Consider the following 20729-nt stretch of genomic DNA (forward strand, 5'->3'; position numbering starts at 1 on the left):
ACCGTCTTGTAGTAGACACCTCCATGTTCAACGCTGCCGCACATTCATCAGCTGGGTTAAACATATCTCTCCGATGGGGCAGATTTTCCTCCTGGTCTGACCAGGGGCCTGCAGATTGGGAGGGAAGAGACAATTCTCATTAATAACATTTCACATTCAGTCTGGCAATGGACAGCAAGAACTACACGCTCATTCCTGTCCTTGGAGCCAACAGTCCTGCTAGTTAGCACTCGACCCAAAGGAGGTTTAAAGAAGACCAGTTTATACCAAGATACAACATTTTATATCATATGAGCAAAGACCCGGAAACAACCCACGTGTCCAGATTGAGGAGCAGCTGAATAATAATGCTAGTAGTTAGCATTCATAGAGCATGCTAAGGTTTGCAAACCACTTTACAAATATCTCATTGGAGCATCACAACCACTTTGGGAGGTAGATTCTGGGAGAGGTGATGTGACTTGTCCAAGATCACACAGTTAAGAAGCATCTGAGGCTGGATTTGAACTCAAGTCTTCCTGACTGCAGGCCCAGCACTCTATGCACTGTGGCGCCACCTAGCAGACAAAGAAACTATGAGGGATACAAAGCCATCTGGGAAGACTTTCTTGAAGTGATCTTGGCTCTAGAGCCACGAGGGACCTTAGCAGCCCCCTCGTCCAACCCCTTCATTTCCCAAATGGGAAACTGAGGCCCAGAGAAATAACATGACTTGCCCAAGATCACATAGTTGTAAGCAAGTGATGGAGTCAGCATTTGAACTCAGGTCCTCTGATTTCATATCCATAGTACCAAACTACCTTCTGATGCAGATTTAAGAAATCAGAATCAGAACAATAAAAAAACTGATGAAAACTATATTTTAAGAAAAATCATAGCAACAAAATCCCCAAAAATACATGGCAGAAAATGAGTTGAGAGAGGGGGCATGGACATAGGATATTTTGACCATTACATGGTTAAAGGTAAACATCATAAACGATGGAATTTAGCCTCAGGTACAATAATTTTCTTATTTTCATTTGCTCATTTAAATGTTTTCATTGACAGTTACTAAATTCCCTGTAACTTTCTAGGCAGAAGTATCACTCCCTGGTCACCACTATGTATACTATCTCCCTCATTAGAATATAAGCTTCCTGAGGGCCTTGGTTGACAGATTGCCTCAGTATGTATTTGTGCTCCCAGCATCGTTCCAGGGACTGGCATGTGGTAAGCACCAAAATGCTTTCTCATTCACTCATTCAAATTTAGAATAAAGAAAACAACGCCTCCTATTTCTATTTTATTTTACATCTGTTTTCACAATCCGGTGACATAGTTAGTATCAGATTTATCCTCTCCGCCTCTCTCCGTATTTTGCAGATGAGTCTCACGAAGGTGAAGCAAGTGGCTTGCCCATTGAGGTCACCCAAGTTAGCAAGAGGCAAAGTTGAGATTCAGACGTAGGTCACATCTAATCATCAGCTGGCTCATTAAATAGTCAAACCCTACCGTAAAGCGTTGGGCTGTTAGGGCTTCAGCTCCTCCTCATGCACCAGGTCACATCCCCCGTTTGGGCATAACAATCACAAAGCCTTTTAAGGGGGGGTCATGTTCACCTCCCCCCTCCAACCTTGAGGTTCTGCTGATTGTTTCATAGAGAGGAACCACTGAGTGAGTGGGATGCTCGGGCTGTAGGCAGAGGAATCTGGGAGGCTCTGGTGAGATGCAGCCTCTCCTTCTCCAGGGCCTTCCAGCTCTGAAGGCCATGGCATCCTAGTTGTGGAGCTGGAAGAGACTTTGGAGGACATAGAGTCCAACCCTCTCATTTTACAGATGGGGAAATTAAGGCCCAGAAAGGGGAAGGACTTGAGCGTGGGGTCACACAGGCAGGACGTAGCAGAGCTAAGTCTGCATAGGTCCTAAGTGGAAGAACTAGAATTCTAGACCAAGTCATCTGACTCTAAATTCTGTATTCTTTCTACCACAAAAGGACCAGTTGTTAAAATGCATGTTACCTCAGAGGGGTTCCTATTCACGCCCTTTAATACATCAGCATGTTTTAGATCATAAGCCCATGGATTGAGAGCTGGCAAGGACCTAAGGCCATCGAATCTAGTAGAGATGAGGACACTAAAGCTGAAGAAAGACTTGCCCAGGCTCACACAGGGAGCCAGTGTCAGTCAGAATTTGAACCCAGAGCTTCCTGCCTCCAAGTCCAGTATTCCATCCACTGGACCTGTTATCACCTTGGAAACCCACAAGTGTTTTCTCATCTCAGACCACAGGATGAAAGAGAGGACAGGCCTGGGTGGCCTTAGAGTAGTTTACCAAAGAGTGACTGGGAAGTCTGTGGGGGAGGTAGAGGCAGGATGGGGTGGGGGACACTATAGCTTATTCCAGTTTTGCGGTTTTGCCTTGGGTGGGTCCCGCTTGTTCTAAGTCACAAGGAGGCCACCTCTTTTGCCCTGAAATCCCCAAAAGAGGGGTAAGGAGTAAGCGTGTTTCCCTCATCCCATTTTTCCCCCCTCTACAAGACCTAAGGCCCATCAGGGAAGAGAGAGAAGCAAAATGAAAAGGGAGAAAAAAGGAAAAAGGAGAAAGTGAAAATGTAGAGGGAAAACAAGGCAGGGAATAATAGGTGACCCCCATGTTGCCTCAGGAGCTCCTTTTAGGGTCAGCAACCCTTTTAATTTATTTTTTCACTCAGGAGATGGAGTGCTGAGTTGGAGCAGGATGGACAGTGAGCAGATAAGATGGGTAAAGCCAATGCCCAGAGTGACTGAATTATACCCACTCTGATCCACACCCCAGGCTTGGTGGACTCCCCCACCTCGCTTCAAACAGTGCTTCCACAGGAAGCCAGCACAGATCAGAGGGGAGGAAGGGGACGGGCTTGGTTTAGGGTAAGGGGGTGTGATGAGAAGAGGGCCCAGTGGGTAAAGCAAACCCACCCTGAGCATTTACCGCCTTCAGTCAGGTAGGTGGATGCTCAAGCCTGGAAGCTGTTTTCTGTCTGAAATCGAAACTTCGTCTGGCCTCTGACATTGGAGGAACCAGTCTCAAGACACAAAGTGAGTGACCAGAGGAAAAGACCAGGCCTCATTGTGTAGAGAAAGGACTCTCATCTCTAGCACCATCTACCTCTATGTGGGCCATTGCAACCCAGGCCAAGAACAAATTTTCAGCACATCCAATGAACTTGGTGAAGAGGACTTAGGAGATTGGGATTCAGGTACTGGTTGGCCACTAACTTGATGTGACCCTGAACAAGCTAGTTCCCCTCTCTGGGCCTCTGCTTTCTCATATACAAAATGAATAGATCGGTCTTGATGATCTCCAAGGTCTTGGTTAGTTCTCTGATTCTGTGACCATATGGTGCTACAAATAGAACTCTGCCCTTCCTGTGGTCTGAGCTGTGTGGCAGGAACAGCTTCAAAATGTTTTGGCTGGGAAATCAATTGGCCCAAGAACCATCGGGAGCCACCTTACAACTCAGCATGGCAAGAAGAACATGAGGACAGGCAGCAGAGAATGATGGAGCAGGAATATGATGGGATGGATGTCAACAATAAGGGAGAGTTCTTGTATTAGCGTAACATCACTGAAGAAAAAAAGAATTTCCTGCGTGAAATATGGGGAAACAGCAAACACCGACAAGACATGCTGAGAAAGCAATGAGAAAAAACCTAAAGCGAGAACCCCTCAAACCACCCAGTTCTGTTGTTGTTTGTCCTTTGTTCTTGAAGGGGACCAAAGACATCAGGAAGGTGATGTCTTGACTTGCAAGTGAATTGGATTTAAATGAGGCAGAGCCTCACTCTCCTGAGCCGACAGAGTCCAGTGGCAAGACAACAGGTCAGGATGGCTGGCGACGGCCCCAGATGCAATGGGAAACCTTGGCCTTTTTAAACTAAGGTCTTTACCAGGTCTCAGCTTGTCTGAGGCAGCATCTATTCGGTAATTAAAGGCTAGGTAAAAATTGAGGCAAAAACTGACCTAGTTTGCCTTCACAGAGTAATCAATCAGGGAGGGGAAGACCTTCCAGCTGCATTGAATTAAAATTAAGACTTAAACAAGAAAAAAGTTAGTATTCAGTAAATTTTATAGGTAATTAAAGAATGGCAAACAATATACTAAAACCATGGAATCCTGATAGCACCAAATGTCTCAAACAGCATAATAAAATTCTGAATTGAAAAAATTTCTCTAAGGAGAAATAGACAAGTGTAATTGTAATCAGAGATCTCACCACTTTCCCCTCAGAACATGACAAAGCAAGTAGACAAAGGGTTGAAAAAGGAAATAGGGAGTTCGAAGGATTCCATATCTACAGTAAAATTAATTAACGTAGGTAAGGAGAATGTATGTGGACCAATCACAGAAACTGATTATATACTGGGATACACAAAGTCATACTTCGTGACACAGAAAGGCAGAAATTTTACATACCATATTCTCATATAACAAATTTAGAAAACAGAAACATCATTTAGAATTTCCTGACCTCATGGAAATTTTTTTAAAAGGCCACTAGATTACTAAGATAACACTGGAATCAGAGAGGAAACCTATAACACAACGCATAATATTTAAAAACCAACAAAAATACAAAAAGTGTCGTTCAGTCACGTCCAACTCTTCATAACCCCATTTGGGGTTTTCTTGGCAAGGACTCTGGAGTGGTTTGCCATTTTCTTCTCTAGCTCATTTTGCAAATGAGGAAACTGAGGCAAGCGGGATTAAGTTACTTCCCCAGGAACACAGACACAACAAATGTCCGAGACCAGATTTGAACTCAGGTCTTCCTGACTCCAAGACCCAGAACGCTATCTGCTTCGCTACCTAGCTGCCTCCACCCCAATACAAATACAGTATATCAAAACTTAAAAGATACGGACAAAGTAGGACTTAAAGAGAAATGTGTGACCCCCCGCGCCTACATTAGGAAGAAGGAAGGGAGGGAAATGATAAATTCTCTACTCGAAGAACTCAGAAACAGAACAGACCATATTTCATATTTACGTAGCACTTCATGCTTTACAAAATGCTTTTCTCCCAATAACCTTTGTTGGTTAGATATTATCATCCCCATTTCACATCTGAAGAAACTGAGGCTCATAGTCACAAGGCCAACAAGGGACAGAGTCCACACTCAAACCCAGGAATTCTGACAACCTGTCCTGAGCTCAGGTCTAGAGAAAGGAGGAAAGGGAAATTCCAAGTATCAACCCAAAGTTGAAAAACAAAACTAGACCTTGTTTTGAAGGAACAAGCGGAATTGACGAAACATTAACCAAGCAATCAAAAGAAAGAAAGCAAATTAATAAAATAAGGAATGAGAAAGAAAATATTACCAACCTTTATCTACCACTTTAACAAATGCAAAGTACTGTATTTCCCCATGTATAAAATGCAACCTTATCCGAAAAATTTGGGGTCTAAAAACTGGGTATGTCTTGTACAGTGGTTTTAGATTTTTTTACTTGCATTTCCCACTTTTTTGCACTTGTGGTCTTTGCACTCATTGTTTCACATTTGTTACTGGTATATTAGGTTACATTTTGCCACATTCTGCCCGGAAATGGCTCAGAAAAGATTTTCGTACAGTGCCGAATGCAAGTTAAAAGTGATTCAGTTTGCAAAAGTGAATGGAAATCGTGCTGCTGAACGTAAGTTTGGTCCTCCTCCAACTGAGAAAACAATCTGAGACTGGCTACGGGAAGAAGAAACCCTGCTGAAAACTCCATGGCAGAAGAAGGCCATGAGAGGCAAGTCAGCAAAATGGCCTGATTTAGAGAGAGAATTGAAGATATGGATTGAAGAGCAAAGGGCAATTGGAATTCCTGTGTCCACGAAGATGGTTCAGCATGAGGCAAGAAGAATTGCTGATGAAAAAGAAGTTACTGATTTCAAAGGAGGACACAATTGGTGCTTCAGGTTCATGAAACGGAATGGACTAAGCATGCGTACATGCACCAGACTTGGCCAAAAGACGCCTGAAAGCTATGAGGAGATGAATAAAACTTGAGTTCAATAACTTTATGTAATGCATTTTTTTTTCAAATTTCAGGCCCCAAAATTAAGGTGTGTCTTATACATGAGGAAATATGATATTTTACATATATTATCTCATCTAAGCCTCCTTAATGGAAGGAGGTACTATAATCTCCATTTTGCAGATGAAGAAACTGAAGGCTAGGATAGTAAAGAGCTTCAGCGTCAGAAAGGGGATTTGAACCAAGACTGTCCTGACTCCAAGCAAGTCCACCATCTTTTTTTTTAATGTTATAGTGATTCTCTAACAACTAACATAAAAGAAACGTTAAAAAAATTTTTTTAGGGAATATTTATAATGTTTTAGGAAATAAATATCACATTTATACATACAAATGTGATAACCAAGGCAAAATAGATGACTACCTACAAAAACATAAATGTTCTGAATAGAAGCAAGAAATAGAGAATATGACCAGCTCAATAGCAAGCATAAATAGGGAAGGTTATCAAGAATGCCAGAAAAGAAAATTGGGAGGTGGGGGTGGGGTGGGGAAGGATACCTGACTTAGATGAGATCTGATTCTCTCTCTTGAGAATATTCCTAAAACTTCAATGGTGGAGAGCTGGACCAGAGCCAAGAAGACCCTGGTTCGAATCCTCAAACATTTACTAGCTATTCTGCTCTGGGACAAGTCACTAAAGCTCTCAGCCTTAATTTCTTGTAAAACAGGGATAATTATAACATCTTCTTTAATAGGTTGTGAGGATTAAATTAACCTCTTTAGTCTCAATTTGTAAACCTTCAAGGGCTACATAAATACTAGCACAAGAGTGGCTTCAAAAGGTACATGGTTTTGTTCCAAGAAGCCGACACGGAAAACACCAAAAAAGAAAATTTTTGACTGATCTCACTTATGAACTTAGATGAAAAAAATCTGAAATCTTAACAAACAAAACATACCTCTACACAGAGCTCTAACTAGCAATTTGTGAAACTTGGGCAAGCAACCTTAACACTCATAAGACACACCTTCAAATCAACTTTTGAAGACAAATTCAAAGGGCTGGGAAGAGAAATACTAGGAAGACGGAGGTCTTCACTTCATTTGGAGCACAGCCAAACAAGGTGGGGAGAGGAAGAGGCCTCTTATTTCTCTTTTTGACTAAAATTGTTACAAGTTGGAATTTATATCTAGTGATGCCAATGTCACTCCTGGGCAAAGCCATAATGACTCCCGGTTATCTTACTTAACATTTATCAGTCAGCAAGCACTTATTAAGTGCTTACTATGTGCCAGGCACTGTGCTGATCTCTGGGAACACAAATACAAATAATTTTTAAAATTCTCTTCAAAATGACTAGAACTAAGTAATTAGTTGAATAAAGTGGTCTGCCTCTTGCCTTCCCAATTGCATTTCTTTATACTACTGTCACATAGGTAGAAAATATGAAGGAAGACAAATTTCACTCATGGTAACAACATGAGCTTGAAATAGTGGAAGATTAATTTAACTCTAGAGACAAAATTACTAAAGGAAGACTATGAAACCATAATGGAAGAAACAGAACGAGAGGCAGTGGTTTTCAAACTTTTTTGGTCTCTGGACTCCACCCTTAATAAATATTGAAGACCCCTCCCCTAAAAGGTTTATGTGGATTATATCTACTGATATTTACCATAGTAGAAATCAAAATGTTGGCATTATTATAAACATCGTTTTTGTCTCAAAGACCCCCCTGAAAGGGTCTTGGGGATACTCCTAAGGGATCCCTGGACCACACTTTGAGAACTGGTAGTGTAGAAGGTAGAGTGTTTGACTTAGGATCGGGTTGAATCCTGCTTCAGGCACTTATCAGCCATTTTACTCTGGACAAGTCATTTAACCTCTTCGAGGTTCAGTTTACTTATCTGAAAAGTGAAGAGGTTGGACTCAAGAACCTCTAAGGCCCTTGGTAGCTCTAGCTGTAGGAAAGAAATAATGAATTGAAAGATATGTCTTATGCCTAGATGGGAACATCAAGTATTGGAGAAATGGCAAAAGTCCTCATAGTCATCCTGCTAGCTCTCAGATTTATAGCTTGTAGACTGAATTATGTCGGTCCTTCATAGACTAAGGACCACTTGGAAACAAATGGAAAGCCACGAGACTTCCCCTGCCAGGAGACAGTACAATGTATCTAATATCAACCGACTTGTTCTTGAATCCTGACTACCTACTTATTACTCCAAGATCAATGTTCTCACTCTCACCCCTACCTCTTAATATCCCTCAATTATTTTGAGACTCAGCTTAAATGCCACCTTCTGTAGGAGACATTCACTAGTCTCTAGACTAGTATGTATCTAAAGGTGTCTTTCGTCTGCTCTCTGTTTATTTTGTATATACCTAATTATTTGTCTTCCTATTAGAATGTAAGCTTCTTAAGGGCAAAGACTGTTTTTGACTTTCTTTATGTCCCTATCACTTAATACACTTTAGTAAGCACTTAATTCTTGTATATTGATTAATAGTGTTTCCCCATTGCACTTAATGCTAACTTTTGGATTTAGCTTTGGATATACTTCTTATAATACTAAGAAATTACTGGGGCAGCTAGGTGACAGTGGATAGAGTACTGACCGTGGAGTCTGGAGGACTTGAATTCAAATCCAGCCTCAGATACTTGACACTTACTAGCTGCGTAACCCCAACTGCCTCATAAAAACAACAACAACAAAAAAGAAATTACCCTTCCTCCCCATCTCTGCCTATGCTTTGTAAGGTTTGGCTATTAAATATTTATGCTTTGTCAAAAGTTTTTTTTCTACTTATATTGATATAATCTTGTGGTTTTGTTTTTAATATGATTATGTTAATCATTTCCTAATGTTATCCTGTCATTGTATCCTTGGTATAAATCTAACTTGATCATCATTAATCATTTTTTAGATCTATTGCTTGGATTATCTTTCCCCGGTTTACATGTTACAACCATATTTACCTCACAAAAGGAGTATGTAGAGTGTTTTCTTCCTCAATTTTTGAGAATATAATTTGTGTAGCAGAGGTATTAATAGCTTTTTAAACTTTAGATAGAATTTATCTGTACCAGGGTGTTTTTTCTTTACAGTTAGTTCCTTTTTTTCTTTGAGATTGGATTAAGATCTATTTTTTCAGGTTCTATTAACTTATATATTTTATAGGTAATCCTCTATTTTTTTAAAATTCTAAATATTTCTGGCATTCAATTGTATATAAATGGTTCTGAAAATACTTATTTCTGGAATACACACACACACACATACACACACAAAGGGCATAGGGTGAGTTAAATATGAAGGGATGATATCCAAAAATAAATAAATAAATACAATTAAGGGGTGAGAGAGAAATATATTGGGAGAAGGAGAAAGGGAAAGATAGAATGGGGTAAATTATCTCACATAAAAGTGGCAAGAAAAAGCAGTTCTGTTGGAAGGGAAGAGGGGGCAAGTGAGGGGGAATGAGTGAATCTTGCTCTCATCAGACTTGACTTAAGGAGAAAATAATATACACACTCAATTGGGTATCTTACCCTACAGGAAAGTAGGGGGGAAGGGGATAAGAGAGAGGGGATGATAGAAGGGAGGGCAGAGCAGGGAAGGAGGTGATCAAAAGCAAACACTTTTGAAAATGGCCAGGGTCATGGGGATAAAATTGAATAAAGCGGTATAGGATAGGACAGAGGGAGATATAGTTAGCCTTTCACAGTATGACTGTTGTGGAAATGTTTTGCATAATGATACATGCGTGGCCTATGTTGAATTGCTTGCCTTCTCAAGGAAGGTGGGTGGGGAGGGAAGAAGGGAGAAAATTTGGAACTCAAAGTTCTAAAAACAAATGCTCAAAAAAAAAGTTTTTTTACATGCAACTGGGAAATAAGATATACATGCAATGGAGTATAGAAATCTATCTTGCCCTACAAGAAAGTGAAAGGGAAAGGGGATAAGGGGGGGAGTGGGGTGACAGAAGGGAGGGCAGATTGGGGAAAAAGGCAATCAGAATATATGCATGCCATCTTGGGGTAAGGGGAGGGTAGAAATGGGGAGAAAATTTGTAACTCAAAGTATTGTGGAAATCAATGTTGAAAACTAAAAAATATTAAATAAAGAAATACAAATTCATTACTAAAAGAAGAGAAATGAGTACCTGATTGTACATGTATAACCTAAAACAAGACATTTCTTCTATTTATTATGATTTTTTCTTAGTTCATTTTGAATTTTCATAATTTGACTTTCTTCCCTGTTTTTTTTAAACTAGTTGGCTAAAAGTTTAGCAGTTATTAGTCTTTTTGAAGAAGTGACTTTTAGTTTTATAAATTCTGTAGTCTTTTTACTTTCCATTTTTTCTGTTTCTCCTCTAATATTAAACTTTTCCTCTGTGTTCATTTTTTATTTATTTTCTCATTTTAACATTACATCTTTTGTTCAATAACCCCTTCCTTTTCTATTTGGTTAATGTATGTTTTCAGAGATGGAACTTTTATTGTAAGATCAGATTTAGCTGCATCCCAGAAATTTTGATATTTTGTCCCATTTTTATAATTCTCTTTCACATTATTATTAAGTGTTTCTATGGTTTGTTTTTATTAGTTTTGCATGTTTTGCTTGTGTCTACTACATAATTGTTATTTTTACTGTGATATTATTTGTAAAGTATATGTTTCATATTTTTGCTTTTCTACATTTAATTATAATTTTGTTCTAACCTCTCTGTGCCATAGTGCATGGCCTAGAGATTTTTGGTTTTTTTGCAAAAGCACCATGCAGTGCTGAGAATCATGTGTATTCTTTAATGTTCCCATTTGGAAAATGCCACAAAAATGTCTTCAGTCTTATAGTTTCCTTTTTGTTTATAATTTGGTCAGATTCATTGAGATCTGAGAGAGGAATGTTAATGTCTCCTATGATTGTTGTGTTACTATCCATGTCTTTTTGCAATTCAATTAACTTTTCCTTTATAAATTTAAAGCTATGTCATTTGGTGCTTATATGTTAAGTATTAATATATTGTCTATGATTCCTTTAAGTGTGTAGTTTCTTTGTTTATTTCTTCTGGTAATAACATATGGATATGGACTGGGTCCTTGATTTCATAGCATAGGAAACTCCTCAGTGAGGAAATTCTGTCTCTGAGACAGGTTGGCACCTTCTCTTCAACTTGTAGCTTTAAGAGTTGCCCAAACACTAAGGGGTTAAGTGATTTACCTAGGAACACATGGTATGTATCAGAGATAGGACTTGAACCTAGATCTTCTTGGCCTGAAGGCTGGAGTCTCTTTTGACCACACCAGGCTCCTTTTAAATATGCATTTTTCTTTTTTACTTTGTCTGACAGCATGATTGCAAGTCCTATGTTTGTTTTTTAGTTCACCATATGTACAGTAAATTTTGCTCTAGTCTCTTACTTTCAGATGTTATTTTTTAGATGTGTACTTTTTAAGCTGTGATTTCAAGTCAGGAAGACTTGGGTTTGAATCCTTCACTACTACCAGCTATATAACACTAGACAAGTCACTTATATCTTATATACCCAAGTTTCCCCATCTATAAAATGAGTAGAATAATAGAACCCACAACACAGGTTGCTGTAAGGATTAAGTTAGATAATGTGTATAAAATGCTTTGCAAAATCTTAAGGTATTCTCTGTCTGTATCAATTACTTTAAATGTCAAGTCAGCTAACTTCACCACCTTGGACAGTCTGTTAACTGTTCCTGGTCCCTGTCAAGATACTTTTGCCCAGAACATAGGAAAAGGAGAAACAGGTCTTGGCTCATGATTTGTGAAGGGTAAACTCAAGAAAGAACTTTTTGTTTCACAGCCACAAACGCCCAGGGAGTGGGTGGTAGTGGTGGTGGTGGTAGGTGGCACAGAGTAGGAATCAGTTGACCTCATTCTCAGCCCTCTTCCTCTCCTCCAGCAACAAGGGTGCTGGAAGATAGCCAGTCATAAGAGCCTGCCTGCCTCCTCCCCCGACCACCCGAAGTTCTTTGTAGATTCTTCTCCTTAAAGGAGGTGCTAAGAAGACTGAGGACTCTTGCTGTTGGGGTTGCGGCATCTTTTCAGGCAGGAAAGCCCCTAGCAGTGGGGTTCAGTGGAAAGAGCAATCTTGCTTTATGCAATCAAAGAAGCCAAGGCTCACATCCCACCTCTGGCCCTTTCTCCCAATGTGACCTGTCCATGGTTATACTTTACTTCCGTGGGCCTCAGTTTCCCCATCTGTGAAATGAATTTCAGTGAAGATATTGACCAATGATGGAAGCTAGGGTGCCTATGAATCTAATGAAGTCAAATAGGGTTTCAGCACTGAAATTAAATGTATTGATTTCATCTTAATAATTACTACTAAATTAGAAATTCACTGATCAATCTTCCTTGGGGATGAAGGGGACAGTAGCCCTGTGTGTGTACTTACTTCACCAAGGTGGGGGGGGGAGGGGAAACAGAGAGAGACAGAGACAGAGACAGAGAGAGACAGAGAGAGAGACAGAAACAGAGACAGAGAGACACAGACACGGAGACAGAGAGAGACAGAGACAGAGAGAACATAATGGGTCCCTCTTCTTTTGAAAAGATCATATGTTTCATAATAGCTACTAGCATTTATTTATTAGCCCTTTAAGGTTTGCAAAGGTCTTCTTAACAGTCCTCATAGGCATCATAATAGGTGCTATTATTCCTGTTTTACAGATGAGGAAACTAAGGCAGGCAGCATTTAAGAGACTTGTTCAGCATCTCACAGCTAATAGGCATCTGAAGTTGGATTTGAACTCATGTATGTATATCCTGGTTCCAACTCTAGCTCTCTGTGCGCTGTGCTCCCTGGGTGCCATTAGGAAAAGTCACCCAGTCAATCTTTTATTTTACAAATGAGGGAACAGAAGCCTAGAGACATGGGATCACACATCTGGTAAATGTTGCAGAGGGAATTTGAACCCTCATCTTCCAGACTCCCAGTCCAGAACCCTGCCCCCTATCCAGGGGTGGGGAACTTGTGGCCTTGAGGCTGCATGTGGACATCTAGGTCCTCAAGTGAATCCCTTTGACTGAATCCAAATTGAACAGAACAAATCCCTCAAAGTGCAAAGGGTCACATGTGGCTTAAGGGCTACAAGTTCCCCACTCCTGCTACCAAGCTGGCTATCATTACTCTGCTCTACATTTTGGCTGTCTAATAATGGGTTTATTCGTTAAAAATAGAGGAAAGTAAACTTTCTAATCCCTCACATGTCCTAAAATACTAATAGGTTCAACTGGCCCCCAAGTTCTTTTATCAGCTGGCAGTCCTCCAACCCCTTGAGGGCAGGGCAGGGGTATATCAAGTATGTGCCCCAAGAAGGAGGATGCAGAATGGAGATCATTATCTGTATATTTTAAGCTAAAATTGCAGTACCTCACATACATCAGGGTGTTTAAATCTGTTGCATTGGAAAGAACTTTTTTTTCTTCCTGAAACTACCAGACAATTCAGGTAGAAGGTGGTATTGGTATTTTGTTTTGTTGTTGTTGCTTTCCTGGACTCCCTACATGATGTCTTTACTGTTTATTTCCTTGGGATATATTTTCAATATTATGATTTTTAGAGACCCCCAAAGCCAGTCACCACTTTAGGCATTTTGGCCATAAGAGTCCTTTAAGAGGAAAAAGAAATCAGACAAGTCAAGCGCTGGACACTGTTTCTTTGTTGAATATGAGTCTGTTCTCATTATTCCTGGGTACTATGCCCCTCTGACATCCATAATCCTGTATTTATTTGTGTGCATTTAGATATGTACATGTCGTCTCCCTATTTCATGTTTGTATTTTTGTATCCCCACAGTGCCTGGTACACAGTAGGTGTTTAATAAATGCTTGTTGCTCCATTGACACTGTCAGACTGTCCATTCATAGCTAGGTTTGCTGAACTGTTTTTCCCTCTATCTTTTTTATTTTTTATGACCGAGGATGGCTTGCTGGGGAAAAGAGAGGGGAGGGATACATAGTATAAAATCAAAAGATAACAATAAAATATTTAAAATCCCATTTCTTTGTTTCTTCTTTCTCATGGTTCATCCCATTGGATCTAATCCTTCTTTACAACATGACTAATGTGAAAGTATGTTTAATATGAATGTATATGTAGAGCCTGTATCACACTGTAGCTCGCTGTCTTGGGGAGGGGAGAAGGGAGGGAGGGGGAGTAAATTTAAAACTCAAAAAACTTGTGGAACTGAATGCTGGAAACTAAAAATAAATTAATTTTAAAAAATCCCGGCTTACAGGCATTTTGACCAAGTAGGTCCTCAGAGCAGAAGATCTAGGAGTCTAGGGAAATTCATCGCTCTTCCTTGTATGTCTGTGCCACATGGTACAACTGAAAGGCAGTGATTCTGCAATCAGAGGGGCCTGGGTTCGTATTCTGCTTCTGATTCGTACTACCTGTGTGACCTTGGACAAGCCCTCCCACTTCCCTGGGCCTCAAATTCCTTTTCTGTAAAAAAAAAGAGGGTTGACTAAATGGCCTCTGAGGTTCCTTCCAGTTGTCGGTTTATCTATGACTCAATGGGGCTACCCTGAGGAACACGTGTACACAAACACTCACGGGAGAATTTCTGGATTACAGAGGCTGGGTCAGGACACAGGCCGCCATCTCATTCATGATTCTCCACTTAGAACGCACATTCCCCATCCAGTTCTGTTCCCAAGATTGGATAGCGCTAGTCCTTGAAAGTTTCCTCCCATCCCCAGAGCCGATGCTTTCTCAGCTCGGGACCCTTTCACACATGCTGCATTTAGCATTTATTAAATACTTGAAGGATCTGTGATTAGGTCCAGGAAAGAATTTGAACCCCAGACTTCCCGATTCCAAGCCCAGTACACCACACTGCCTCAATCAGACATTTACAAGGTAATTTTCAGTAATGCTAGTTACGGCCATCTCACCCAGAGGAACAATGGCGGACTTACCTTGGACATCGGCAGACTCGTTTTCGTGACCCTTTAAAAAAAAAATCAGAGAATTAAAAACCCGCAGATAAGAAACCTCACATCTATCTTTCTAAAAATTTGCTTTATTTTTATTGGTATTATCTTCATTTTCTTTTTCTTTTTAAAAAATTTTTTTTAATTGATTAACTTTTTAGTTTTCAACATTCACTTCCACAAGATTTTGAGTTCCAACTTTTCTCCCCATCTCTTCCCTCTCCCACCCCAAGCATGACATCTAGCTTTCAGAGGGTTTGGAAGCAGGATATCTATTTTGTCTTTCTTTGTATCCCCAGAGCTTAGCACAATGCCTGGTACGTGGCAGGCACTTTGATCCTGGTCGACTAACTGCTCATTTGAAAGTTTCCTCCCGTTAAGAGTGTGTCTGACAGCCAGAACAGGGCAGCATAGAGTCCTCTTGTCTGTCTGCCCATCTTTGCAGGCTGATCACATGTTACTCCCTCACCCCTGCACACTCCAGCCAAATTGGTCCAGTGGCTCATTCCCTCTAGGTTACTCAATCACCCACCTTTGCCCAGGCTGTCTCCCATGCCTGGAATAGCCTTTCTCCTCACCCCTGATTCCTGGAAGCTTTTGCTCCCTTTAAGGCTCTGTTCAGGGGTCACCTTCCAGGGCCTTTTCCTAATTCCTCCAGTTATTGGTGCCTGATGCCACCCCAATCACTTGGCATTTATTCCATGAGCGTGTTATATCTCTCCCAATGATCTCTGAGAGCAGAAGTTTTTGTTTCTGTTTCCTCAGGACCTCGCACCAAGGGATAGGGAGGAGATCTATTTCACTCACCTCCCAGGCGAGGAAAATCCCTGTCCCAGTGCAAATCACCAGGTCTTTGCAGTTTAGTCCCAGAGAGTTGCATGGGAGCACTGAGAGTTTAAGCGACTTGGCCAGGATGGGCCAGAATATGAACCCATGTATTCCTGGCTCCAAGGCCAGCTCTCAACCCGAGTTCTATCGAGGCAGATGCTTGATTGATTGCGGCCTCAGGCAAGCTCTACTTGGATAGGTCATCTCTAAACTGGTGATTTTTAGGGTTTCAGAAAGGCTCCAAGGCCAAATAAAGCCTTCCTTCCCAGTGCCAGTCCTGGGGCTTTCCATAGCTGAGCTCTAGCCAAGGAGCTGTGCTGGTAAGAGCCCTGGTTTGGGGAATCAGAAGACACCGGTTTAAATCTCAGTTCCCACTAGCTGCTTAACATTGGGGAAGAAGACTGATGCCGGGGGGAGCATTATGGAATAAAAGGAACAGTTTGACAGGTGGAGTTAGGGAGTTTTTTTTATCCTTCTAGAGTTCAAGGGACCAGGCAGTTTCTCTGGGAGGGAGGAATGTGTACTGGGGATGGGTGAGGGGGTATGGAAAAAAGGGTTGCTTCTTACTCTGGCAGATGGTAATGGTAGTGATCAGGGCCAGAAGCAAGACAACACAGACACCGGTCAGGGGCATCCAGATGTACAGGTCACAGGAGAAATCCAATCCCTTCTTTTCTGTATACACAAAACAGAGGGAAATTCAATGAGGCATGCTGGGTCCTGGTCTTTCTAACCATGCCAGGAAGCTGGGTGTTAACAGAGGATTTGGGAGAGCATCACTAGAATGAAGATGAAATCCAGGAGACCAAGCAGTCCTAGGGACCAGGGTCAGTCCCTAGCCTGCCTGGCAGTCTGGGAACCCTGCCAGTTAAGTCTGTCTTACCACATCTTATCTGGGCAAAGATGCCCTTCTCTCCAGAATTTAGAAAAGAACCAATAAGTCCTTCTAAAGGAACTCTATTCCTCAGAAGTGGTGGAAGGGAGCAGGACACACTTCTCACTTGACTCTGTTGACCCTCCAATGCCTACATAATAAAGTATAAATGCCTAGTCTTGACATTCAAGGCCTTCCACACTCTGACTCCAAATGACCTGTTCAGCCTTATCTTATACTCTAGTCCTCTAGATTCCACTCACCCCTCCTCATTTTGTGCTCTCTCCTCTCTGGGTCTTTGCAGGCCATCTCTTCCAAGGCTGGAATGGATGTCCTCACATTTCCTATCTTCATCTATTGAAATCTCTCTCTTCCTTCCAGGCCAACTCAGAGGCAACCCCCTCCAAGAAGCCTTTCCTACCTGCCTCTCCCCACCCTCCACACCCTGAGGTGATTTAGCCACCCCACCCCTCTAATATGCAGGGCCCTCTGTGTGGACCTTACCCCGGTACTAATCTCACTCTGACTTGTATCATAACTATGATACAAAGTGCATGCTTAACCCTTCTCTCCCCTCACCCCCAAATAGATTATAAACTTCTTGAAAGCGGTGGCTGCATAGTAGCCAATGTTTTAACCTTTACTGCCTAATGTGGGGCTTTGCACATAGTAAAAACTTAATAAGACATTTGTTGAGATCCCCATGACTTCTACTTCTGAAATGTCCTTTGCCTTCTGCTAGGGTAGCACTGAGGTTCTGAGAAGGGGGATTGAAGACAGGAAAGGGTGAGCCAGTAGAAGTGGGGGGTGTATGTGGTGGGTGAAGTCCAAGTTTCTGGTCCAGGGTTTCCAACTTTAGTGCTTGGATGGCACCCCCCTCCAAACGCAGTGAGAGATGTCAGAGTTAGGCTGGAACTCCCTTAACTAACAAGTTGGGAGAAGAGAGAAGGTTAGAATCATTTTCTCACCTTGCTTCCTCAAGATGGACTTGCACTTCTCAGAATCTGAAATCTGGATGGAAGAGCTGGTGGTGGCTAGGAGAGTGGTGGTCTTGGGCTTGGGTGCAGGGGTGGTGGTAGCCTTTACTGGGAAGAGACAAAAGGGAGGAAAATGAATCAAGTTGGTCTATATAGCTCCCCTCTTCTTAATTTTTCCTCATCCTTTAAAAGTAACAAACCATTCTCTCTCTGATCTTTATTCCCAGGCAAGAAACCCTCTTCCTCTATTCCTGGTTGAATGCAGAGATACAGGGCAGTGGGCATCTATTATCCTTCTGCAGAGCCAAACAGTCCTAAGTCCTGCTCAGGGGTCCCTCTAGGCTCCCTAACCTCTCCCCAGGCTGGGAACAAAGGAAACATTAGCACAACTTCATCTGCCGATGGAGGACATTTCTGGTGGCAGCCATGTGCTCAGCACTATTCATTCATCAGGAGAAGAAACTGAGTTAATTCTTGAAGTTTTCAATTGACAGGTTGGCACTATCTAGGGACGGAGCAGGGCCTCTGTGTTTCTGTAGGTACAGAGGTTGATTTTTTGGGACTTTTTCTCTGGATGGGTCATCCATATATCTGTCCTTATCCAGATATCTGTTCTGACCCGGGGCAGAATAACATGCTCTGGGAGCAAAGAGCAAGAGATCCTTGGATGGATTTTAGGTCAGTAGTCTTGGGTTCTAATCTGGATCCTTCTCTGAGCAAGCTGTTGGACCTCTCTGGGTCTCAGTCTTCCTCTCTGAGGGCGGAGAGAATGGAAAAACCACTTGGGGGCTTGGAGTCAGAAACCCTGGGGTTTAGTCTTAGCTAACTTGAGTATATGGCCTTGGAAAGTCATGAAGCCTCAGTTTCCTCATCTTTAAAGTGGGGATAATGACACCTGCAGTACTTAACCTCAGCTAGTTATTGTGAGGCTCACATGAAATAATACACATGAAGCACTTTCAGAACTTTAAAATACTTAGATGGACATGAGCTCATTAATTTAAAACTTTGGCTTCTGTGATGCTGATTCTAACCCATCCTGAGCCACTCCTGTCCTGGTCCTCCTTAAGTTTGCCACAGGGGCTCTGCTCCACATACTTTCTTTTTCTCTCTATGTCGGAAGGTCACCCAAATATCAGGGATTTATCATTATTGGAGCTGTTGCATGACTTCTTGCATTGTGTGTGCATGTGTCTGGGGTCCCTTCAGTTTAGTGCGGGTGGAGTCGGGAGGGGGATCAGGAGGTCCGGTGATACTGAGGAAGGTCGCACTACTGATGATCTCTAATAATAATAATAGCGCACATGCATTTACATGCATCAAAGGTTCATAGATGTGTAAGTAGAAGGGGTCTTAGATGCCCCCAGAGGAAAGTGAAGCCCAGAGAGGGTGAGTGACTTCTCTTTTGATCTCTGTTAATCCTCAGTGCCCAAGATGCCCGGAGTCACCCAGCCCCGAACACTCTCGTCTATTGCCTTGGTTTCCTGGGGGCAGGGTTACCCATTGGAATTCTGACGCTGCCCGGAGGCTGCCCCACATCCCGACCCTATGGGAGCCTCGGTGGTGCCCGGGACAGCTTCCGCCTCTCCTCCATCGGTGCGCACGCCCCCCGAGGAGGTAGGGACAGCCGGGCAATCAGCCCTCCCGGTACCCAGCAGAGGTGACCAGGTCCTGACCTGGCAGGAAGACAGGCACCGAGGGGCTGAAGAACAGCGCCGAGTTGCGAGTTACCACACAGTAGTAGTGGCCCTGGTCCTCGTCTCTGAAGTTATTCAGAGTCAGGCGGTACGTGGACGACGAGATCCTTTCACCCCCAAATCGTGTGGGGTCCAGGCCTTCGGCCCGCTTCACGCTTGGGTTGTTGCCCGAGATGAAGAGCAGAAAGGTGGGGACCTGGGCTCCGGGGGCCAGGCGCAGCCACGAGCATCCTGTCTGCGAAAAGCTCAGCGTCTCGCACTGCAGCTGCACCTTCTCAGATGGCCGGACGTTCCGCTTCTCCGGGGGCCTCATCCTGAATATCAGCTGCGTCTGGGACCCAACGGACACTGGGAATGAGAAGCAAGAGACATGGGCAGAAGAGCTTGAGTCACACGGTCCTTGGCCAGGGTCTCCCCACAGGTGCACCCTACCTCTCCAGGCTGTGTCCTCAGGGCTCCGCAAGCCAGGAATCCTTCCCTACCCTCCACCTCCGGGCATTGGCCGGGATGCTCTGGGATGGATCCCGGCCGGGGTCACAGATTTTGGGCTCATTGTGGTTACTCACGGAGCAGCAGGGCCAGCGGCAGGAGCAGGGATCCTACAGCGAAGGAGGAGCCCATCCTAGCTTCCTTGCTACTTCCCGCCCGGCCAGAGGGCCAGAAAGCTGGGCAAGTCCAGGTAAGAGGAGGGGGGCCCCGCTGGGTGAAGGGTGGGGAAACTTTTCTGTCTCGCTCTGTGGAGATCAGAGGATGTGATGTCACTTGATACCCCACAGAAGAAGAAAAAAAAATCACTCTCCCTGAGGCTGGCCACCTCCCACCTGCAAGTGGCGGAGATCTAAGGGAGGTAAGGGGAAATCGGAGGAGAGAAGGCTGCTGATGGGGCTGAGCTGTGGGAATCCTTCCCAATCATCCACTGGGTCCAGCCTGGAGCCTAGGACATCCTTCATGGCCAGCAGAAGAAAGGGGCAAATGGGTGGGTGGGTGGCTTGTGATGTATATGTGGAAAGGGCTTGGAAATGCCTAGCCTTAATTTGTCAGTGGACTTGACAGAGAAAAAAGGAGAGAGGAGATGATTCAATTGGATTCAACCAACGTTTATTGAGAGTTAACTCTATGCAAAGCATGGCATCCTGGAGGGTAGGCTGGGCTGAGCCAGGAGCAGAGGCACAGTCCCATCTGCACGGACCTTCCTTACAAAATCTTCTAGAGGAAGAAGGGAGAGGATGTGAAAAAGAGAGTAAAGTATATAATGGTACTGTTGGACTAGTAACATTGTATTGGAGCAGTGCTTCTTAACTTGGAGTCCATGGGGAGATTTCAGGATGTCAGGACCTTGGGTGGGTGGGGGGAAGTAACTTTTCCATTTTCACTAACCTCTAAC

At 42.9% G+C, this 20729-nt stretch overlaps 1 protein-coding gene across 1 annotated transcript; it reads right to left on the bottom strand.

Moving 5' to 3' along the window:
- On the bottom strand, positions 1 to 20524 carry CD8A (CD8a molecule). The gene is made up of 7 exons (XM_036752549.1): positions 20467 to 20524; positions 19912 to 20118; positions 19325 to 19693; positions 17640 to 17756; positions 16365 to 16472; positions 14955 to 14985; positions 1 to 108 (listed from the first exon to the last, which is right to left on the bottom strand). Exons 1-7 carry the CDS (start codon positions 20522 to 20524, stop codon positions 57 to 59), a joined length of 942 nt encoding a protein of 313 aa, XP_036608444.1. The 3' UTR covers positions 1 to 56.
- Between the last annotated feature and the right edge of the window lie 205 nt (positions 20525 to 20729).

The sequence above is a fragment of the Trichosurus vulpecula genome, chromosome 3 (genome assembly GCF_011100635.1).
Source record: "Trichosurus vulpecula isolate mTriVul1 chromosome 3, mTriVul1.pri, whole genome shotgun sequence".
Lineage (NCBI taxonomy): Eukaryota > Metazoa > Chordata > Mammalia > Diprotodontia > Phalangeridae > Trichosurus > Trichosurus vulpecula.